This window comes from Mizuhopecten yessoensis, unplaced genomic scaffold (genome assembly GCF_002113885.1).
Source record: "Mizuhopecten yessoensis strain PY_sf001 unplaced genomic scaffold, ASM211388v2 scaffold10985, whole genome shotgun sequence".
NCBI classification, from domain to species: Eukaryota; Metazoa; Mollusca; class Bivalvia; order Pectinida; family Pectinidae; genus Mizuhopecten; species Mizuhopecten yessoensis.
In genome coordinates, this window is record NW_018408820.1 from 280,909 (window position 1) to 302,601 (window position 21,693).

The 21,693-nt window shown below is 37.3% G+C and overlaps 1 protein-coding gene across 2 annotated transcripts; it reads right to left on the minus strand.

The window, feature by feature from the left end:
* Positions 1–1,955: 1,955 nt before the first annotated feature.
* LOC110464358 (vasorin-like) lies at positions 1,956–7,280 on the minus strand. 2 transcript variants are annotated; one of them, XM_021519544.1, is made up of 2 exons: positions 7,167–7,280; positions 1,956–4,253 (listed from the first exon to the last, which is right to left on the minus strand). In XM_021519544.1, the coding sequence occupies exon 2, from the start codon at positions 4,234–4,236 to the stop codon at positions 3,166–3,168; it is 1,071 nt and encodes a 356-aa protein (XP_021375219.1). In that variant the 5' UTR covers positions 4,237–4,253; positions 7,167–7,280; the 3' UTR covers positions 1,956–3,165. The 2 variants fall into 2 exon arrangements, with proteins under 2 accessions (XP_021375219.1, XP_021375218.1); XM_021519543.1 differs by having other exon boundaries at positions 7,162–7,278.
* Between the last annotated feature and the right edge of the window lie 14,413 nt (positions 7,281–21,693).

The following is a 21,693-nucleotide window of genomic DNA, read 5'->3' on the forward strand; positions in this document are numbered from 1 at the left end:
CAGCCGGAGCTGCCATTTCGGCGCTTACAGCTAGCATTCAACAATGCTAGCACTGCCCAACCACGTACTCATTAACAGCTGATCATGAGTAGACTGGAACAAGCGGAGTAAAGTATCATGCTCAAAGATACAACGCAGTGCCGTGCCGTGACTCGAACTCACAACCCTTCGGTCACGAGCCCGGCGTCCTACCACTGGACTGTCGTGTCTCCTTAACTATGGTCAAGGAAAAAAACAATGGTAATTGCGACAATTGGTGTTTAGAAAATCACATCACAAACTCATTATAAAAAAACAACCTCATAAAAGCAGCAACACACATGACGAAAGCAAATGTTATTGCCTGACGAGTACCAATATAACTAGTATTGGTACACTCGACAAATACTACCTACCAGAATCAGACGTCCAAAGAAACCCAAGCCCCGCGCGCGCGGAGTCAATACTTGGTGTTAACAGCTTATATTGGTAAAAAGCTTTCACACAGTTAAGCACGTGCTCTCTCTGTAAACCACTTAATGAACCGCCAAACATTTAAACCATTGGCAAGTCCACCAGGAAATAGGCCCATTTGAAATCTCCTAAGAATAATTAGTATTATAGTTTGGACACATTGTTGATTTGTTTGTATTTATTTACTTTAGTTAAAGGTCAAATAACTTATAAGTCAGCCTTTCCGGCCAACCCTGTTTTGATAGATCCATACACACACGTCCAAATTTCATGACGTCATGTTTTCTTCGACTGAGTTGCCTGTCTTGATTTTTCTGCTCGCCATTTATCAAAGAGTTGAGCAAAGAGTAAAGACAATGTACTGGAGCAGGAAATTCAGTTGAGTGATTTCCTGTGCTTTAAACTCTTCCAAGACCTCAGATGTTAGTGTCATTTCATGGTAGTTCGGTATGACCTCATCTTGCGACATTTTTGCAAGTAAAAAAGAAGTCGTGTTTGCACATTTCAAGTTGACTGCCCAAGTTATACATCAAATACAGTAAGGATTGTCAGTGGCGTATCAATTCGTTTTTCGGAGTGTATGCTTAAAGAGGGTCGAGTGTCCGTGGCACATAGCGCCAGAGGAGGGCCCTAGAAGCAATCTCCCGTGTGCTGGGAACTCCTTTTAGACTGATTATTAACAAGTAAAACCCGACTTTTCATACCAATAATATTTAACATTGTTCTTCACTTAAGTAGTTTTTAATTTACGTTAACCTTTAAGCCGATTTGTCAATGTGTTAGACATAATTCACAACAACAATGCTGTTGCAGTGCCATCAATCTATAGATGTCGTCATCTTGACAACTTTGACGCAAATTAACTTGTTTGTAGAGAGATGACACAACTGATCGATTTACTAAACTACAGCCATTGAAAATATCTGATTAGGCAATATAACCTACAACAAACAAAACCCATTCGGTAACTTGGAATATACCGACATGGTTAGCACAACTCCTTGTTCAAGAAAGCCTTCACTCCACAACTTAACGGACATTGGGTAGTTTTCGTGAACAGAAGCACTTAACTTAATTAATTAATTTAGTTAATAGGATGACGTGATAAAGTATTTTTCGAAATCTATTACACTAAACATGAACTGAGACCAGCATCCGTTCTATTTGACCAGTAATACGTGTTTGGAAGTTAAAGTCATTGTTACAAAGAATTCCGTTTCATGGCTTGTTTTGAAAGTGTTGTGCGCATTTGCAATATTTTATAAAAAGTTTTCAAAGAATACCACAGTCTGACTCGATCCCGCCATGGACATCAGAAATCTAAACGCTGACTGTGTTACACTTTATATGTGAAAACTGGCAAAGCATATACATGTACAGCCGTAACTTAAAACATTCTCCTGGAACGTGTTTTACTAAGAATTAGATTTATAATTTTGTCTGTGTCTATACCCATATGAAGAAAATTCGGAACACCAAATGAATGATGATGAATTCGAAAATGGTAACATTTTGAGTTTTATTCAAGTAAGGCCACAATCATATTCTTATGACATTCAAGCATATGAATAGATATATCTTATAAACATTGGAGTAACTACAGAGCAACATAGTATATTATTATATACATGCATACCTCATCTGGATAACAGCGTCTCTGGCTGGATGATACTGGTTATAAAACGGGATAATAAAACATCATGTCGCTCTCACGCGCTCAACTTTCCCCGATCATATTTCCATTGTTCTGAGCCTCTCTAGCAAACATCGACGGAAACCACGAACACATATTTCCGAACGACGGAAGCAGTTGACAACAACAACAAAAAAAGTGGAGATTACCTGGTTGACGACCTGGTAATCTCCACTTTTTTTTTCATGGTTTTATTATTTTTTCGGCAAAATAAAATATTAATTGCCCTTACTGTAGTGAAACACTAATATTTGTTTCACCGAAGTTAAGGATGTTTCACGGTTCGCACTCTTGAAACACGATTAAGCTTGTAGAAACGGAATCGTATTTCCCTACATAAGAACAATAACTGTATAATCAGATAGCCTAAGTGGAATCGCGATGAAGGCCAACACAAAAATACAATACCAAAAACACCGCCGGCGTATCTTTCTTAAGTGGGATTAAAAACCCCACAAAGATTGTAAGTAGTGGACGTATATTAAAAGCTATAGCCATCGGGGCTTCTTGATGTTTAAAATAATTGACTGCTGAATATGACGCACATCCCTAGAGCTACCTGACCAATCGATAACAAGCATACATATGGGCGCCATTGATGCCATTCTCAGCAGCTAATAAACAACCCGTATCGAGACACTCCTAAGGTATCTATCAATACATGTTTTATATTTGTAAACATGATTATCTATTAAAATATAGACCCCAACACATTACTTTGCGCAATTAATTCATATTTAAACTACGGAAACACAACATGACATTCTGAGTATAAGAAGAAATTGCTAAATTTGTTATTGCTTCTACAATCAAAACAAAAATGGACCACCAAATAAATGAAAATTTCCATCACAATCAGGGGGCAGTTAATTTAATTTCGTTCTTCTAATAAAGCAACTCTGATGCCTCCAAATATTAAGTAGTTATGTATGACGGCTTCTGTGATGCTAGAATATTTTTTTATACACATGTACATAATTCTTTGCCTTTTGGTATACACATTAATTTCATCACTTCCATCAGTACAGATAGAAAAGGAAACTAAGTACAACTGAAACTAAGTAGACATTGCTCTCGATGTTTGCGACCCCGTTGTTGCTATCTCGATCTTCTGCAATTCTGGGGTCCTTGACCTCCTCCTGTGGAATCAGAGGGGATCCGAATGCATGGCAATTATGAAGCACGCGCATCTGACGTGTCACTGGACACCACAACGGGGTCGTGCGGTTGGCCCCTACAACTTGACAAAACGGGGTATCCGCTAGATCATTTAGAAATGACCCCGCTATTTCCGGTGGCCCCGAACATGTATTTTCGTCCAGAGTGACTGCCGCCGACGTTTGCCAGCGAAGTAGGCTCATGTTACACGCACACAAGTTGATGACGTTGAACCGGAAGAAAAGGATGACGTTTGTCTCACGATCTACGTTTGTGTAAATGTCACCTACACCACAGTGACTTGGAAAGATGTTCTGGCTCACGTTCAATGTAACGTTCACCAACTTGTTCAGTGGTGATTGTCCGACGTAAGCGAACTTGTTCAAATCGACATGTAAATTCAATACGCCGCTGACGTCATCTATGGCTTCGCGTTCAAGCTTGTTGACTGTAAGATTACGGAGACGGAATGTCCCTACATCTCTGATTTTTGTGAAGGCTTGTGTGGAAATTGTGTCTATCTTAGAGTTCTCAAACACTAGTTCCTCTACATCTGCAACCAAAGCGAAAGCGTTCTGAACAATACTTGTTATATTGTTCTTCGAAAACTTTATAGAGGTGAAGTTTGAAATTCCAGAAAATGCACAGGTCTGTATGTAAATTATGTCTGTCGAAGATATCTCCAGAACTCGGAGATGAGGCATTTTGGCCAAAGCATTTCGCTGAATATACGATATCTTGGATTCCCGTATGCGTAGGATTTCCGTGTCCGGGTCGAGGTTTGCCGGGAATGATTCCCGGTCGAGACTCTGGCACTCTATGGTAGTGCCAACACACTCACACCCAATGATACACGTGTCCGTCCGTGCATCACAATAGTAACACATCAACAGCCACCACAGTAATCCCGTCCAACCCCGGGATGACATCATGTCTTCTGAGAAGTTATCTGAAAAACGAAATCATAATCATTACAGAATCATATTTTAAGCGTCTATAGTAGTACAAAAGTAATATACCACAACGTCAACAAACCACGACAAAATATACCACAGCGTCAACAAACCACGACAAAATATACAACAGCGTCAACAAACCACGCTAAAATATACCACAGCGTCAACAAACCACTTCAAAATATACCACAGCGTCAACAAACCATTTCAAAATGTACCACAGCGTCAACAAACCCCGAAAAAATATACCACAACGTCATCAAACCACGAAAAAATATACCACAGCGTTAACAAACCACGACAAAATATACTACAGCATCAACAAACCACTTCAAAATATACCACAGTGTCAACAAACTACGACAAAATATACCACAAGGTCAAAACACTTATATGATTGTTGTGGTAAGATAATTTGAAGACGATGTTAATGTGAGGTGGATATAAAATATTCATTTTATAAATCGTTTTATCGGAACAGCGTTGGTTTCCTTAGTACATGTAAGGAGTTAATCACAGATCGAGGTGTCAGTTTACATTTTATCAACTGATCGCCAGTCTCTATTGTATAGTTGTAACATGATGTTATAGTGTTGTTCAGACGCTCAGTTTGTACATAGAAGTATTGTTATGTGATCGGCGTTAATGACGTCATACGATATTATATTTACATACTACTAAGTAGTATTACTCGAAAGACCCCTGCCGGATATATATGGGAACAAGGACTCTTATGTCGACTTCATAAAGCGCGTGACTACATAATCATTATATGTAGGTTGATTCATAATTTGATTTATTTGAGCTTGTTATACTAATGAAGAACGAGCAAGACCGACTTATCAAAGCTGGTTAACGTCACGATTATATAATGCTTATTTCAGATACACAACTTTCGTTCTGTTTAATATTAAAAAAGGGAATTCAAAACTAGGTGTGCATGTATATAGATCCAAAATGGTCGTTCATAGAAAAGAAAGACAAAATATCCTTGCAGTTTCATATATTTAGAAAAAAACCACCAATTAGAATAATCTGCTAAATACCTTCTGAAGCTAACCAGGCTTTGACCAATCTCAGGCTACGATCTTGTTCAAGATCCAAGTGCAAACGAAATGAACAATGTATAGAAGTTGTATCTTTTTTTTTTTAATTTTTTTTTTTTTTTAATTTTATTCGTTTGTTAAATTTTTCATAACCTGATGCTTTTCCATAACGTTTCCATCGATGTATAGGAAACGTATTTTCTTAATTTTCGAAAAAAGTTTTCATATGATAAAGACAATGCAATATGACAGCACCGCTATTTACAATGACCGACCACATGATTCGTACAATTATAGGTTATTTATAGATCATGATTCATTGTATGTTAGTGTTAGTTATCTGGATCATTAACGGTATCAGTTAATTTTGGTTCGAGCAAAGGGTCTATAGTTTCAACTGTGCCTGTGCCCACAGTGTATATGTTGTAAGGATCATCCATGAACGTTGTGGACAAATACCTATTTGTCTCGCAAGAAAGTAATAAATTGAATTAAATTGCTTTAGTGTCAAAACATCAGATTTTTTTTTAAATTAAATAAATGACGAAGAATCTGTATTTAAAGTTATATTTTGAAATGATAGAATACGTGGTGCCTAATTTATATATAATCATGTTGCCAATCGCATTATTTCATTTTATTACATACTTACTAATAAATACGGGGTTTTTGTATATGCGATGCGACACAATTGCTCTTCCCCATATCAGCCCTCGCCGTATCACACCCCAAAACCCGTACCAGCCCCCGCCGTATCACACCCCAAAACCCGTATCAGCCCGCAAAACCCATATCACACCCCCTTTGGATTTTTTTTCGTTTTTCAATATTCCAAAAATAAAAATAAATGATAAGAGTAGTTTTCTCGGGTTAATACTGGGTATGATATAGAAAAAGGCATGTATTATTCTCTATGTATATTAAACCTTCCATACAGGCAATATAATACAATATGGCATATACAATGTAATACATGTACCACATGTACCACTTTTAGAAAATATTATTTGAAAAAATACAAAATGTTTTCGAAGCAAACGTGGGGTATATTGTGTGCTCATGTTTTATACAACATAAAATAAATATTTCAGTAATGATAATAAACATATCAGTGGCGGATCCAGAGACCTATCTGGGGAGGCTTTCCAAATTTCAGGGGAGGGGGGTCCATGTGGGGAAAAATTGAGGAAAATGGTGAAAATACAAGACTTTTAAAGAAAATTATCGGGGGCGGGGGGTCCTAAAGCCCCAAAAAACCTTCTGGATTCGCCACTGCATATTATATCGTAGATGCATCAGGGTGACTGACACTTGAAGTTCTCGCTTAAAAGTTATAAAACAAGGCTAATTTACACTATTGCGCGAGACTGTCATAATGGACCGGTCCCCTACTACCCTACTACCTATTGACTGGCGCCCAAAGTAATAAAACTCTCGGGAGGAAACAGAACTAATACATAATTACACCACGGGCTTAGTTAGCCAATCGATTCCCGTGATTAATACTATTTTATATTTTATTACTTATACATTTTGACAGATAGATGTCCACACTCGACAACGATCTATCGAAATGTCTAAGTCTGATGTCAGGGCCAGAGGACACTCGGGCTAATTCACACCATATGTTATCATCCCGTAAGAATACCTTCGATACTTTTTGTAAACTTTTTCCCAATCCTTTTGCAAAGTATAACAGCGTATGGTTGTGACAAATTCAATGAAACAGATATATAACAATGTACACGGGTTTCTGTTTTGATAGGGAGGTTTTTACCGATCTTTACGAATTCTACGTACATTAACGTAATAAACTGAAGTCATTGTGGAATAAAACATCAATTAGAGTACGTACCTTACCGTCGTAGATTTTCGAGGCGACTGAGCCTGTTCCTAGTGTGTGACGATGGTAGTTCGGACATTGTACTGCGCCGTTGTATTATAACATTGACAATACATCGTACTCAGATTCTAAAAGCCTTATCAGTCTGAAGGACAGCTATAAGCTTTAACTTTTTTAAAGATATTTTGAAAGCCATAAACTGAAAATATGAATATTATCATGTATTATATCAGGAGGTTGTATTTTTGAAAAACCTAATAAAAAGAGGTTTGTTAGTGATGTTGTGAAAAAGTAACGCCAAACTTTTTTTTATTCTGTATGGAGTCCGAAAGCTTATGAAGCTCGTTACAATGACTGGGGTTCAGACCGGACGCATGGGCGTTACTCACTTCCGGTTTCTACTTCCCTGTGTGTGGGCGAGTGTATACATGTAATACGATACAGGGGCGTACACTGTACCATATATACAATATATAAGTACTATATATATGTTAGCACTAGTACTGCACACTTACTTATAAGGGACGACTTGCCTACACGGTCTTGATGCAGCATGGGCATGTTTTTGTTTGGTGTGTAGGAAAACATATTGGAGACCATACAGTGTATGTCTGCATATATATACTGTATGCGTTAATGATGATGATGATGATGAGGATGATGCTGATGCTGATGCTGATGATGATGATAGTATATGTATATATATAGTTACAAGTAGTGTATGTGCACGTAAAGATAGCTATGTGGAAACACATATGTGGATGCTATCCTAAATACTTCACGGGTTACGCTCACATTCGCTCTCTGCACCCCTGGAATATGTCTCAGCAAATTCGAAAGCCCAGTTTACACCACGTCGTGAATGCGACGAGAAGACGAGTTTGATCCTTTGGTGTACAACAAATGAATCTGTCGGTCGCGTAACGGTAAAATTGACTGTTTTTCCTCTGTAATCTTCAATTGACAGATACACAAATTGTTAGCCGCGTGCCTTCAATTTTGTTATGACATATCCCAGGGGTGCAAAGAGCGAACGTTAGCGTAACCCCTGGAGTATCGAGGATGTTGGATGTTGGCACATGGACGGGAGAATTTGTTGCAACTATATTTGGACCTAAATTAAAATGTTCAGAGTTTTAGGCGTTTATATCAACTTTCGTCAACAAGAAATGTGTTTTTTGATCCAAAAAAGTTAGATGGGACCGATTTTTCAACATCGATAGCTTTCCATCCTTCTCATATATATGTATATCATCACTTGGGATGACATTTGCACCGAAAGTTGATCTTAACCCCGACGTAAAAATTGGATTATGACGTAAAAAATCCCTCGGGGAAAAAAAAGGATGATCAAAGCACTTTTTAGGGACGAACAACCCTTTTCTTCTCTTTATGCACACACAACATTTACAATGACATAAGATGGCATATGAAAATGGACTATATAATTTACAAACATTATATTTAGAGGTAAGATACACAGTAGAAAAAATGTATAGGATGAAAACGTGCGCCAGACAAAAAGTGCCGTTCATGTTTAGATAAATGTGGGTTTCCTGCCTGACGCACTTTTTGTTTATAGTGTTAAATGTACAGTACACAATTGTTTCGTGGTTATTTCGGGAACAGTCAAAACTATCCCGAGGTAAGGGGAAGCCCTGGGCAAATAGTTCCACAGGGCTTCCCCCTACCGATGGATGGTAGTTTTGAATGTTCCCGAAATACCACCGAAACAGTTATTTTCTTACCCAAATAGTAAACAAAACTGAGTCGCGGTTATCGAAACACTTGAACGCATCGAATTCGCGCCGTGTAACAGTTTGCTCTGACTGGGGAAACAGTTTTGATTGTTTTACTCCGAAATTGGACAAAAGCCAAAAACAGTCAAAAATGACTAATCATAATTTATATAGACTATTGGGAAATAATAAGCGTTGTTCTGTAAAGATATGTGATGTGCGCGTCTTAATTTGCGTGTCAACAAGCACTTTGCCCATTTCCGGTACTTCCCCGTGGATGAAAGCCTTCTTGGAGATTCAGACTGCATAATCAATAAACAATATTATAGGAAACTCCTACGATATCCGTATTTATTTAACTATAACAGTAATATTGATGGCCGTTCTATAGTGATCCAATTTTTATGTTGATCCTTGGGATCTGCCAATTTCACTATGTCGGCAACCGATCAAACATGACCGTAATCCGAAACGATTTGTTGTTGTCATATTTTTTATTTAATTGTGACATGATATGTTTAACCTTGTCTCTCATCCTCGATATCCAGGGGCTACGCTCACTTTCGCTCTCTACACCCCTGGAATATGTCATAGCAAAATTGAAGCTCGGTGTGCGCCACCTTGTTGATGAGACAAGAATACTAGTTAGATCCTTTGATGTACATCAAAAGAATCTCGCGGTCACTTAAAGGTAAAAACTGACAGGCTTTGAAGTCGGGCGTCTCTCCTTTGTAATAATTAAAGGACAGGTTTCAGCCTAACGATTGGTCAGGTTTTTTTTACCTGACACTAATCCAACAGCTTTCTTCGTGCCTTCAATTTTTCTATGACATATTCCAGGGGTGTAGAGAGCGAAAGTGAGCGTAAACCCTGAATCCGTTGCAGGAGAGTGTGAAATTCATTAACAGAGTTATCTCTCTTGGAACATTAAATAAGCGGGAGGTCCAACACGCGTAATTTGAAAAATTATTCATAATATCCCGCCTTCTTCAATATAAGACTCATCTTCGCTAGCCAAGGGTTGATCCGGTACGATGTACCTACTGGATCAACCCTTGGCTAGCGAAGATGTATAAGACTGGACAACAATATTACGTTTGTTATGTACAGATTGTTAAAATATTTGGAATGAACAACGAAATTAAGCACTGATGAATTTGATAAAAACACATTTAAACGGACGGATAATTTACATGTAGCTGTATTTCAGAAAGGAAATCTTTAAAAGTAACGATTGTGCTGATATTTACCTGGTAAAGCTGGGTCAGCATGAAGACCCTTCTAATTATCTATTATAACAAATACTACTACTACTAGCGGAACCCTACTCTCAAACGTTATGTACAAATATAAACAACGGAAAATGAACATTTATATTTTAATCAACGACTATTGAAACGGCATATGAACATGTACGGTTTGTGTAGGAAGGCTGGCGATACCGTCATGGAGTTATCAAAAATCGGTCATAATCATACGGCTAATCAGAGACCGCAGCGGCCATCTTGGAAACACCGTTAAAAGGTTTCTTGCACATCTGCGTATGTCGATCAGTTCATGGCTGAAGAAGAAGAAGAATTAGAACACCAATTGCCAACTGTTGCGGATCCGGAAGTCATCCCCTCTCCCCGCACGAAATTAAATACTACCACTACATCTAACCAAAAAAAGTAATAAAAATAAAATAATATATATATATATATATATATGTTATATAAAGAAAAATTCTTAACAACGAGTCTTTAGTACTTTCATCTCTTCTAGGAGATTCTTCAGACTAAATAATTTAAGGATTTTTTAATGATTTTTTAATTCTTGGCCCACTTTTATTTCTTATATTTATTAATGACATAGCAGATATTTTTGAATCAACGTCTCGTCTTTTTGCAGACGATAAATCATTACTTAAGTCATCTTCATCTTCTCTAGAAATTCAAGAACCTTTAAATAGAGACCTAGAGTTCTTAAATACTTGGTCCAAAGCCTGGTTGGTTAATTTTAATCCTGAAAAAACAGATGTATTGTTTATTTCGAATTCAATCGATATCGAAGAAGACTTAGATTTAGAATTTGATGGAAAAGTCTTAAACTTTACAGATTATCATAAACATTTAGGGGTAACTTTTAATTCGAATGCAAAGTGGGGGATCATGTAAATGGAATTTACAGTTCTGTTATGAAAAAAAATTCCCAATTTTCCGTGGACCTTAACTCAAACATTTTTAGATCTGTGCAAAACTTTATTAAATCAGGCAAGAGATTTTGAGTTCAAATTGTAATAATTTTTGTCATTATTGTAATGTCATTTCAAATGTATATTGGGAGAAGGCGTTGATAAGTTGTTATAACTTGTGCCTAATCCCTTGACTAATTTTGGCAATAAATATGTTTAAACTAAACCAGAAGTAGATATGTATCTGTGTTGGTGATGTCAGCAAAATGTGACGTATGCTTAAATCCCAGACTCGCGCCATAATTTAAAGCGCAATTTGTATATATCTTGATCTATCAGAACTTTTGTGTAGGAATACTTCGGACATTTTACATGGCTGTGTTTGAAGAACGAAAAAGTACAGAAAATGATTTCATATGATAAAAGAGTGTTCCATCGATTAATAGAGAGCTTTATGTTAATTTCTGATACATATGTAAGAATGAAGTTTAAAAATATCCGTTAAATCCTCTAGTGACATCAGATTCATTGAAACATATCACTTTACTCCGATAACGATCACATGAATATTATTCACACGAAAAAGGAGACCAACGTTACACTGCGTGTTTGTCGCCCCTCTTTAATCTTCAAATGACAGGTATAAGCCCGCAATTGATCAGGACACTTTCCTGAGACCAATCAAATAGCTAGTCGAGTGCCTTGAATTTTGGTATGACCTATTCAGCGAAAGTGATCGTAACCCCGGGGGTATCGAGGATGAAGTTGATACAATCAAGTTTATATCTATACGTGTTCTTCCATCGGTGGTTGACTACGTGACTGGTTTCATACACATACATAAGTATCATATGTGTACACATTCCAGTCCGAGCTATCGATCTCAATCATTACCGTTAGGTAATTGATAATACTGACACGGAATTAGATTAGTCCGTCGTGAAGATAAGCATGTGTACATTACTCAATGCGGTCGTTCACCGATGACGTCATCAGCATATCATCTGACTTCACATGTTACACAGAGGTCATCTCCGAACATTCAAACACAACAAAGTTTCTGGGGGATCGTTTACAAATATTCAAACTATTGGGCTAGCTTCTAAATGACATAATTTCAGTAAAACTTTTGCGTGTACGAGCTTATCTGAAAAAAAAACCCTTTTGTGTATTGTGTGCTTGCCGTGTAATTTTCAAACCATAAATGGATGCATGCTAGAACGACAACAGCGGGGGGTTCTAAATACGGTTGCAGCGTTGAATGAGCTCTGCCATAAAATAACAATGTAAAACTTTTTTTCTGGGCCGTTTTCGTTCGGACGACAGTTGTTCGTTTACCAAATAATGTCGGACCTAGTAATATGATGCTGCTTTCAGGCGAGCCTTGACAAAGCCTTGCAAGGCCTGCATAAACGTTTGCAGGTCCGTCCAGATTTATACCCCAACAAAATACATTAATAAGCGGACTTTCCGGTTGTTCCGCATACACGAACAGGCCCCACCCATGTTTGTATATTTCCTGTTCCCTTTAACAAACTTCACAAAATTCCTTACCGAATCATTTCACACTGTATTTACATTTGACTATATCTGACCACTCTATCCACAAAATAAATAAATTATGATGCATAAAGTAACTGGCCTGCCTATATAAATGTTCTCTAAGGTTACTAAGCGATGCTGCTGTAAGGAGAAAGAGAGTTCCGACAATTTAGGACGAACGGTATTGAACGAATTTCGAAACAAAGTAGAGCGACAAAAATGTGATGAAAGTTGTCTACATCTCTGTTGGCATGAGTATGTACATCAGCATTTCTATTCGGGAGGATGTCTTGATAGTAAGGAGGAACCATTCCATGAACCATTTTGTGAAATTTGATTACTTTATGGATTTGACGTCTTATGACAAGGGTTTGTCATCCTGTTTCCTGATATAGGGTACTTTCTCAATAATGTACTGGATATGGTTTTCCTATGTATAATTGTAAGATATGTAGACACGGAGATGTTTGTGAAAACTTACTTCGTTAATAGGGATATTGATTAGAAGAGGGTGAGCTAAACGTTCTCTGTTCCTGCTGACTATTATTATACAATTATGGACTTTTGTGCTGGTGAATATGATGTAATATGAACATGAAAAAGCGATATTAACCGAAGCGAAGCCGAGGTCAATATGATTTTTTCGGGTTCATTTCACATCATATTTAGCAGCACAAAAGGCCATAATTGTTTTATTATATGCTTCAACAGTAAGTGTTTTTATTGTTAACTTTTACTGCAACCAGAGACGTATATACGTCTCTGCTGCAACGACCCTTCGTGTAAAATTTAGCCAGGGTTGAATCCAACAGTTCGGCAACGTAGCTTTCGAAGACATCGTCAAGGTTCACGCACTGTGCGTGTCGTGTTTTTTTTTGTGATAACAGCATCTTCGAGTAGTTTTTGGAAATTTTCAGACGTAAAAGAGGCTTAGCCATCCTCTCTGTTGTCTGACAGATCCCGTTCCGTTCTAACTGCGCATGCGCTACGACAAGTTCCGGGGAATTTCGATAGAGGCTATATTTAGAAATCGATATTAACCGGATAACCAGTCTACATGGGTTTTTGAGGATTGGTCATGTGTATAGGACCAACCAATGAGATTGCGAGAAATTTCAAAGCATATAATAAAGGGGATTGAAGTCTACAAGCCATCGTTTTTACCAAATGTGTATTTATGGAGATCTCTATGAGATCTGTACCAATCAATAGTGTATATCAACAATAGTATAAAGGGACGTATCGTCAGCAAATATGTAGTATTTATTGCTTCTTCGTCATTGACAATATAATTTACATGTACCAAAATCAAAAACATCAAAGGGCGTAAAATAGATTCTTGTGGAACATCAGTTGAGATATCACTCCAGCTTGACGTGTTTTTTGCATTTATAACACTTCTTTGGGTACGATGTGATAGGTGATGTTTCCACTAATGCACAAACTAGATAATTGCAAGAAAAGACCACGATGCCAAACTCTATCGAAAGCTTTGTTCATATCAAAGAATACCTTACGGATTTCTCTGCCTTTAGCTAATGCTGAGGTGATATCATGGACGATCGAAAGAAGCTAATTTTGAGGTGAGTGCCCGATTCTAAAGTCAGACAGATTTTGTGACAACGGGGAATTGTCTAGGAGAAAGTTATAAACATGCTTGTGTACTCACCGTTCTATGAGCTTACCAACTATAGATAATACAGAAATAGGTCTACAATTTGACTGAGACGACTTATCTCCTTTCTTATAAACAGGCATAGCATTTGCATGTTTCCAAATCTTAGGATATGTAGCAGAGGTTAGAGATTTATAAAATATTTACTCGAATCATCACTTATAATATGTACAGCCTCTTCACCAGTCGCGCATTGACAAGGTGAGATCTTTAATGACGTCACTAACCTCTGTAGGAGAAATGTCAATGTCAGCAAGACGCTTGTCACATGCGCCAGTTATGTGTGGAAGTTTAACGTTAGACACGTCAACAGAAGCTTTGGAGCAAGCATAATCGTTAAAAATATTATCTTTTTCAAAGTCATCATCAAATATTAAATTATTATGAGAAATAGGAGGGAGAGGACATTTACCAGAGTTTGGTATCGAAAGCCTCATAGATCACCAACCAGATTTTTAATAAAAATTATTCCTAAAATATAATTTAATTTATCATATGAAGACATACGCCATATTCAGTAGTTTAAAAATGTTGTGTACAATATTCCTGATATTCGCGTCTTTGTTTCTGAGCATGAGAGTTATTTCCCTTTATTCGGAATTTAGAGTTATCGTTCTTTACCATTTCCTTTGAGCAGCCATCACGAGTATTCAGAAACCTTTAAGCCTTTTTAATCCCACCCTCCCTTCCCATTATTTTACGATTTCCTTCTGCTGTGTGTCTGCCTGTTATATATTCGCAGAAAGTTCCTTCCACTTGTCAAGACTTCGACCACTATGTTGGAGGTGCAGGACGATTTTTTCCTGGACAAAAGACTGCTGCCATGTGTTCATTACAGTTGTGCAAATTCGAGACTTTGGACAATTTTTATGCAAAAGTGTCAGCTTTTGAGTTTGGGGGAATATCCTGGTCCCAGTTTCCTCCATCTTTTTGGCTGTCGCAGCTGATTTTATCTTCGACAACAGATTGCTGTTGATTTTTTACAGACTTGTAAGTTAAGTCTTATTGAAATTTATAGTCAAATAGTTTCAGCTATTGAGTTTGGGGGAATATCCTGGTCCCAGTTTCCTCCATCTTTCTAGCTGTCGTAAGGTCGAAGTACTTGGCCATTATTCGCCACAACTTACTCAGTATATATAATTAATTAAAACCAAACAGTGAAATTAATTTTCGGTCTTTGTTATTATTTGATATGCTTCTATTTGATAATAAAAATTATTCCTAAAATATAATTTAATTTATCATATGAAGACATACGCCATATTCAGTAGTTTAAAAATGTTGTGTACAATATTCCTGATATTTGCGTCTTTGTTTCTGAGCATGAGAGTTATTTCCCTTTATTCGGAATTTAGAGTTATCGTTCTTTACCATTTCCTTTGAGCAGCCATCACGAGTATTCAGAAACCTTTAAGCCTTTTTAATCCCACCCTCCCTTCCCATTATTTTACGATTTCCTTCTGCTGTGTGTCTGCCTGTTATATATTCGCAGAAAGTTCCTTCCACTTGTCAAGACTTCGACCACTATGTTGGAGGTGCAGGACGATTTTTTCCTGGACAAAAGACTGCTGCCATGTGTTCATTACAGTTGTGCAAATTCGAGACTTTGGACAATTTTTATGCAAAAGTGTCAGCTTTTGAGTTTGGGGGAATATCCTGGTCCCAGTTTCCTCCATCTTTTTGGCTGTCGCAGCTGATTTTATCTTCGACAACAGATTGCTGTTGATTTTTTACAGACTTGTAAGTTAAGTCTTATTGAAATTTATAGTCAAATAGTTTCAGCTATTGAGTTTGGGGGAATATCCTGGTCCCAGTTTCCTCCATCTTTCTAGCTGTCGTAAGGTCGAAGTACTTGGCCATTATTCGCCACAACTTACTCAGTATATATAATTAATTAAAACCAAACAGTGAAATTAATTTTCGGTCTTTGTTATTATTTGATATGCTTCTATTTGATAATAAAAATTATTCCTAAAATATAATTTAATTTATCATATGAAGACATACGCCATATTCAGTAGTTTAAAAATGTTGTGTACAATATTCCTGATATTTGCGTCTTTGTTTCTGAGCATGAGAGTTATTTCCCTTTATTCGGAATTTAGAGTTATCGTTCTTTACCATTTCCTTTGAGCAGCCATCACGAGTATTCAGAAACCTTTAAGCCTTTTTAATCCCACCCTCCCTTCCCATTATTTTACGATTTCCTTCTGCTGTGTGTCTGCCTGTTATATATTCGCAGAAAGTTCCTTCCACTTGTCAAGACTTCGACCACTATGTTGGAGGTGCAGGACGATTTTTTCCTGGACAAAAGACTGCTGCCATGTGTTCATTACAGTTGTGCAAATTCGAGACTTTGGACAATTTTTATGCAAAAGTGTCAGCTTTTGAGTTTGGGGGAATATCCTGGTCCCAGTTTCCTCCATCTTTTTGGCTGTCGCAGCTGATTTTATCTTCGACAACAGATTGCTGTTGATTTTTTACAGACTTGTAAGTTAAGTCTTATTGAAATTTATAGTCAAATAGTTTCAGCTATTGAGTTTGGGGGAATATCCTGGTCCCAGTTTCCTCCATCTTTCTAGCTGTCGTAAGGTCGAAGTACTTGGCCATTATTCGCCACAACTTACTCAGTATATATAATTAATTAAAACCAAACAGTGAAATTAATTTTCGGTCTTTGTTATTATTTGATATGCTTCTATTTGATAATAAAAATTATTCCTAAAATATAATTTAATTTATCATATGAAGACATACGCCATATTCAGTAGTTTAAAAATGTTGTGTACAATATTCCTGATATTTGCGTCTTTGTTTCTGAGCATGAGAGTTATTTCCCTTTATTCGGAATTTAGAGTTATCGTTCTTTACCATTTCCTTTGAGCAGCCATCACGAGTATTCAGAAACCTTTAAGCCTTTTTAATCCCACCCTCCCTTCCCATTATTTTACGATTTCCTTCTGCTGTGTGTCTGCCTGTTATATATTCGCAGAAAGTTCCTTCCACTTGTCAAGACTTCGACCACTATGTTGGAGGTGCAGGACGATTTTTTCCTGGACAAAAGACTGCTGCCATGTGTTCATTACAGTTGTGCAAATTCGAGACTTTGGACAATTTTTATGCAAAAGTGTCAGCTTTTGAGTTTGGGGGAATATCCTGGTCCCAGTTTCCTCCATCTTTTTGGCTGTCGCAGCTGATTTTATCTTCGACAACAGATTGCTGTTGATTTTTTACAGACTTGTAAGTTAAGTCTTATTGAAATTTATAGTCAAATAGTTTCAGCTATTGAGTTTGGGGGAATATCCTGGTCCCAGTTTCCTCCATCTTTCTAGCTGTCGTAAGGTCGAAGTACTTGGCCATTATTCGCCACAACTTACTCAGTATATATAATTAATTAAAACCAAACAGTGAAATTAATTTTCGGTCTTTGTTATTATTTGATATGCTTCTATTTGATAATAAAAATTATTCCTAAAATATAATTTAATTTATCATATGAAGACATACGCCATATTCAGTAGTTTAAAAATGTTGTGTACAATATTCCTGATATTTGCGTCTTTGTTTCTGAGCATGAGAGTTATTTCCCTTTATTCGGAATTTAGAGTTATCGTTCTTTACCATTTCCTTTGAGCAGCCATCACGAGTATTCAGAAACCTTTAAGCCTTTTTAATCCCACCCTCCCTTCCCATTATTTTACGATTTCCTTCTGCTGTGTGTCTGCCTGTTATATATTCGCAGAAAGTTCCTTCCACTTGTCAAGACTTCGACCACTATGTTGGAGGTGCAGGACGATTTTTTCCTGGACAAAAGACTGCTGCCATGTGTTCATTACAGTTGTGCAAATTCGAGACTTTGGACAATTTTTATGCAAAAGTGTCAGCTTTTGAGTTTGGGGGAATATCCTGGTCCCAGTTTCCTCCATCTTTTTGGCTGTCGCAGCTGATTTTATCTTCGACAACAGATTGCTGTTGATTTTTTACAGACTTGTAAGTTAAGTCTTATTGAAATTTATAGTCAAATAGTTTCAGCTATTGAGTTTGGGGGAATATCCTGGTCCCAGTTTCCTCCATCTTTCTAGCTGTCGTAAGGTCGAAGTACTTGGCCATTATTCGCCACAACTTACTCAGTATATATAATTAATTAAAACCAAACAGTGAAATTAATTTTCGGTCTTTGTTATTATTTGATATGCTTCTATTTGATAATAAAAATTATTCCTAAAATATAATTTAATTTATCATATGAAGACATACGCCATATTCAGTAGTTTAAAAATGTTGTGTACAATATTCCTGATATTTGCGTCTTTGTTTCTGAGCATGAGAGTTATTTCCCTTTATTCGGAATTTAGAGTTATCGTTCTTTACCATTTCCTTTGAGCAGCCATCACGAGTATTCAGAAACCTTTAAGCCTTTTTAATCCCACCCTCCCTTCCCATTATTTTACGATTTCCTTCTGCTGTGTGTCTGCCTGTTATATATTCGCAGAAAGTTCCTTCCACTTGTCAAGACTTCGACCACTATGTTGGAGGTGCAGGACGATTTTTTCCTGGACAAAAGACTGCTGCCATGTGTTCATTACAGTTGTGCAAATTCGAGACTTTGGACAATTTTTATGCAAAAGTGTCAGCTTTTGAGTTTGGGGGAATATCCTGGTCCCAGTTTCCTCCATCTTTTTGGCTGTCGCAGCTGATTTTATCTTCGACAACAGATTGCTGTTGATTTTTTACAGACTTGTAAGTTAAGTCTTATTGAAATTTATAGTCAAATAGTTTCAGCTATTGAGTTTGGGGGAATATCCTGGTCCCAGTTTCCTCCATCTTTCTAGCTGTCGTAAGGTCGAAGTACTTGGCCATTATTCGCCACAACTTACTCAGTATATATAATTAATTAAAACCAAACAGTGAAATTAATTTTCGGTCTTTGTTATTATTTGATATGCTTCTATTTGATAATCAATTTTAGAAACAAATGTATTTGCATAAATTGTCAAAGTGCTTCTGTTTTAATTGACGTATAGCGTTGATACAATAAAGGTATCTATTGCCATCTCCAGGTTCCGGACACGGATATGTATTTAAAAATATTTCAATGTTTTATGTACATTATAAAATGGGATTCTATGCAAATTCATGAGCCATGAAGCACATTGCTTAAGGCTCTGCTCTTGTGAAAAGTCAAAATTTTCTTCTGTTTTTTTTTTTTTTTTTAGCCGTACCTTATTTTAAAGAGGAGAATATGAATAAATAGAAAATACAAAGAAAATGATATGTTCGTGCGCTCAAACACAGATTTTACATAAAATATGATATTTGGTAAAATTTATCATTTTTAATGTAAGCAAAGCAAAATCATACAGTTTATTGCAAGTCTGTCATCAGAAATCTATGAACGTTTACATAATTGGTAAAAATAGAACGCGCATTTCGAAAGTATATTTGGTCTCAGAAAGATAGTATAAGTTACACCCTATTTTTAAATATAAAAATCTTTTTTTTTCACCAATTTTTGCTGATGAAACGATTGATATAAAACGTTTTGATGACTAAGTTTTCTTAATATTCACCGATTTGAAGGAAAATCCGATTCTCTTATTAAAACGGTAAAAAGATTGGGACTCGCTGAGCAATATTGTATAATTTCCCACTTTAATCAAATTGCTACAATTAAAAATGGCAACACATTTACAATTTTAGTTAATAAGCAAGTGTTAAAAGGTGCAATTTTGACGTTGCTGCGAGCATAAGAAATTCACTCCCAAAATGGTCGCCAAATTGGTCATTATCTTAAAAAAAACTTTTTAAAAAAATTTACAATTTAAGTGTCTAATTTATGGACAATTCTTTCGGATGCATGATTGCTTTTGAAATGGATAATTATTTGTGACATCTAATAAAATACTGTTACACAAAATCAAAACGAGATTTGAACGTGAATTTAACCTCAGAAGAGCAAACCCTAAATTGGATTTGCGTGGTACAAATATACATGTATGATTGCTTACAATTTTTATATATTGACGGAGGCGCCATTAGTAGCCTAATCACTTAAAGTAAACTGATAAAGAAAAAAGATACATTATACCGCAGGCTAGCAGAGCAAACAAGGCCATCAACGGAATTATTTAATATAAAAAGGCAACAACAGACATTAAGGAGACATGAGGAATGATATGATGACAAACGTAGGAGAGAAACTAACGGCTGACTTTCCTGCTATAAATCAGAGCATAGTTCGGCGTATAGCACAGCTGGATGGGTATCAACCAATATATGACGTTAGAAAAGTCAATTTTCGGGTATTTGTATATTGACCGGAGTTGTTTATCTTTTTTTTTGCCTTCGCGACAATGCTTTTAATCTATTAGATCTATGAGTAGATGCGTATCTCCATCATCTGAATATGATTGCTATGTTTTGTTCGCAAAATGTGATATTGCTGGTCAACAAATATCCTTCCGAGGGGCGTATGAATACAGAAACGAATACGTCACGTCGTGTAGATTATTTACAGCATCAGTTATGACGTCATCAATACGTGATTTGAAGCAGTTAAAACCTAAGCGTCTTTCCTACCCAATTCTTCCTCTCCTTCTATCCACCGAAGAAACCACATCCCTTCCCTTTCCCCCACCCGCTCTCTACTTCCCCTCCTACTACCAATCCTCCTCCCTCTTCCTCCTACTTCATTTCCTCCTTCTGTCCCTCTTTCTCATCCCGCCCCTACTTCCCCTTTCTTCCTAAGCAGTTCTTTTCCTCCTCCTTCCCAAACCGCTCCATTTCCTCATTATGCCGCTCCTTACCCCCCCTCCCCCTCATCCATCTCCCTTATCCGTCGTTTTATCGTTTTGTCCATCCTTCTCCTTCCGCCCCTCCTTCCCTTTCTTCCCCAGCAGCTCCCCTTTCTTCTCGACCTCCTTCTCCCGCTTCATACTTCCCTTCCTAATACTCCCCATTCTCATTCCTCTCATTTCTCTTTCACTTCCTCCGTCTTCCCCTCCTTCTTCTCTCGCTTCTTCCTCCCCGCTCCCTACTTCCTCTCCTCCTGCTTCACATTCCCGTTCCTCCCACTCTTCCTTCGCTTCCTCCTTCCCCTCATCTTCGTCTCCGTCTTCCTCATTGTCCTACTTCTTTTTTTCGTCCTCGTGCTCTTTCCTCCACAACAGCTCCCCTTCCTCTCCCCCCCCCCCTTTCCCCCGTTCCCTTCATTCGCCCCTCCGCACACCTCTTACCGTATCCCTACTCCTTACCCGCTCTATTTCAGCTTTGTCACGACATCTGTGATTGGTTCATGTGACTAGTATTACGAATATGGTCGTTAATCCATCTTAACTGGCGAGTCATATAAAATGTCTAATGTGGTTACATGTAGGAGTGAGATGTATTTTTGAAGAGCCCAGAAAATTCCTTTC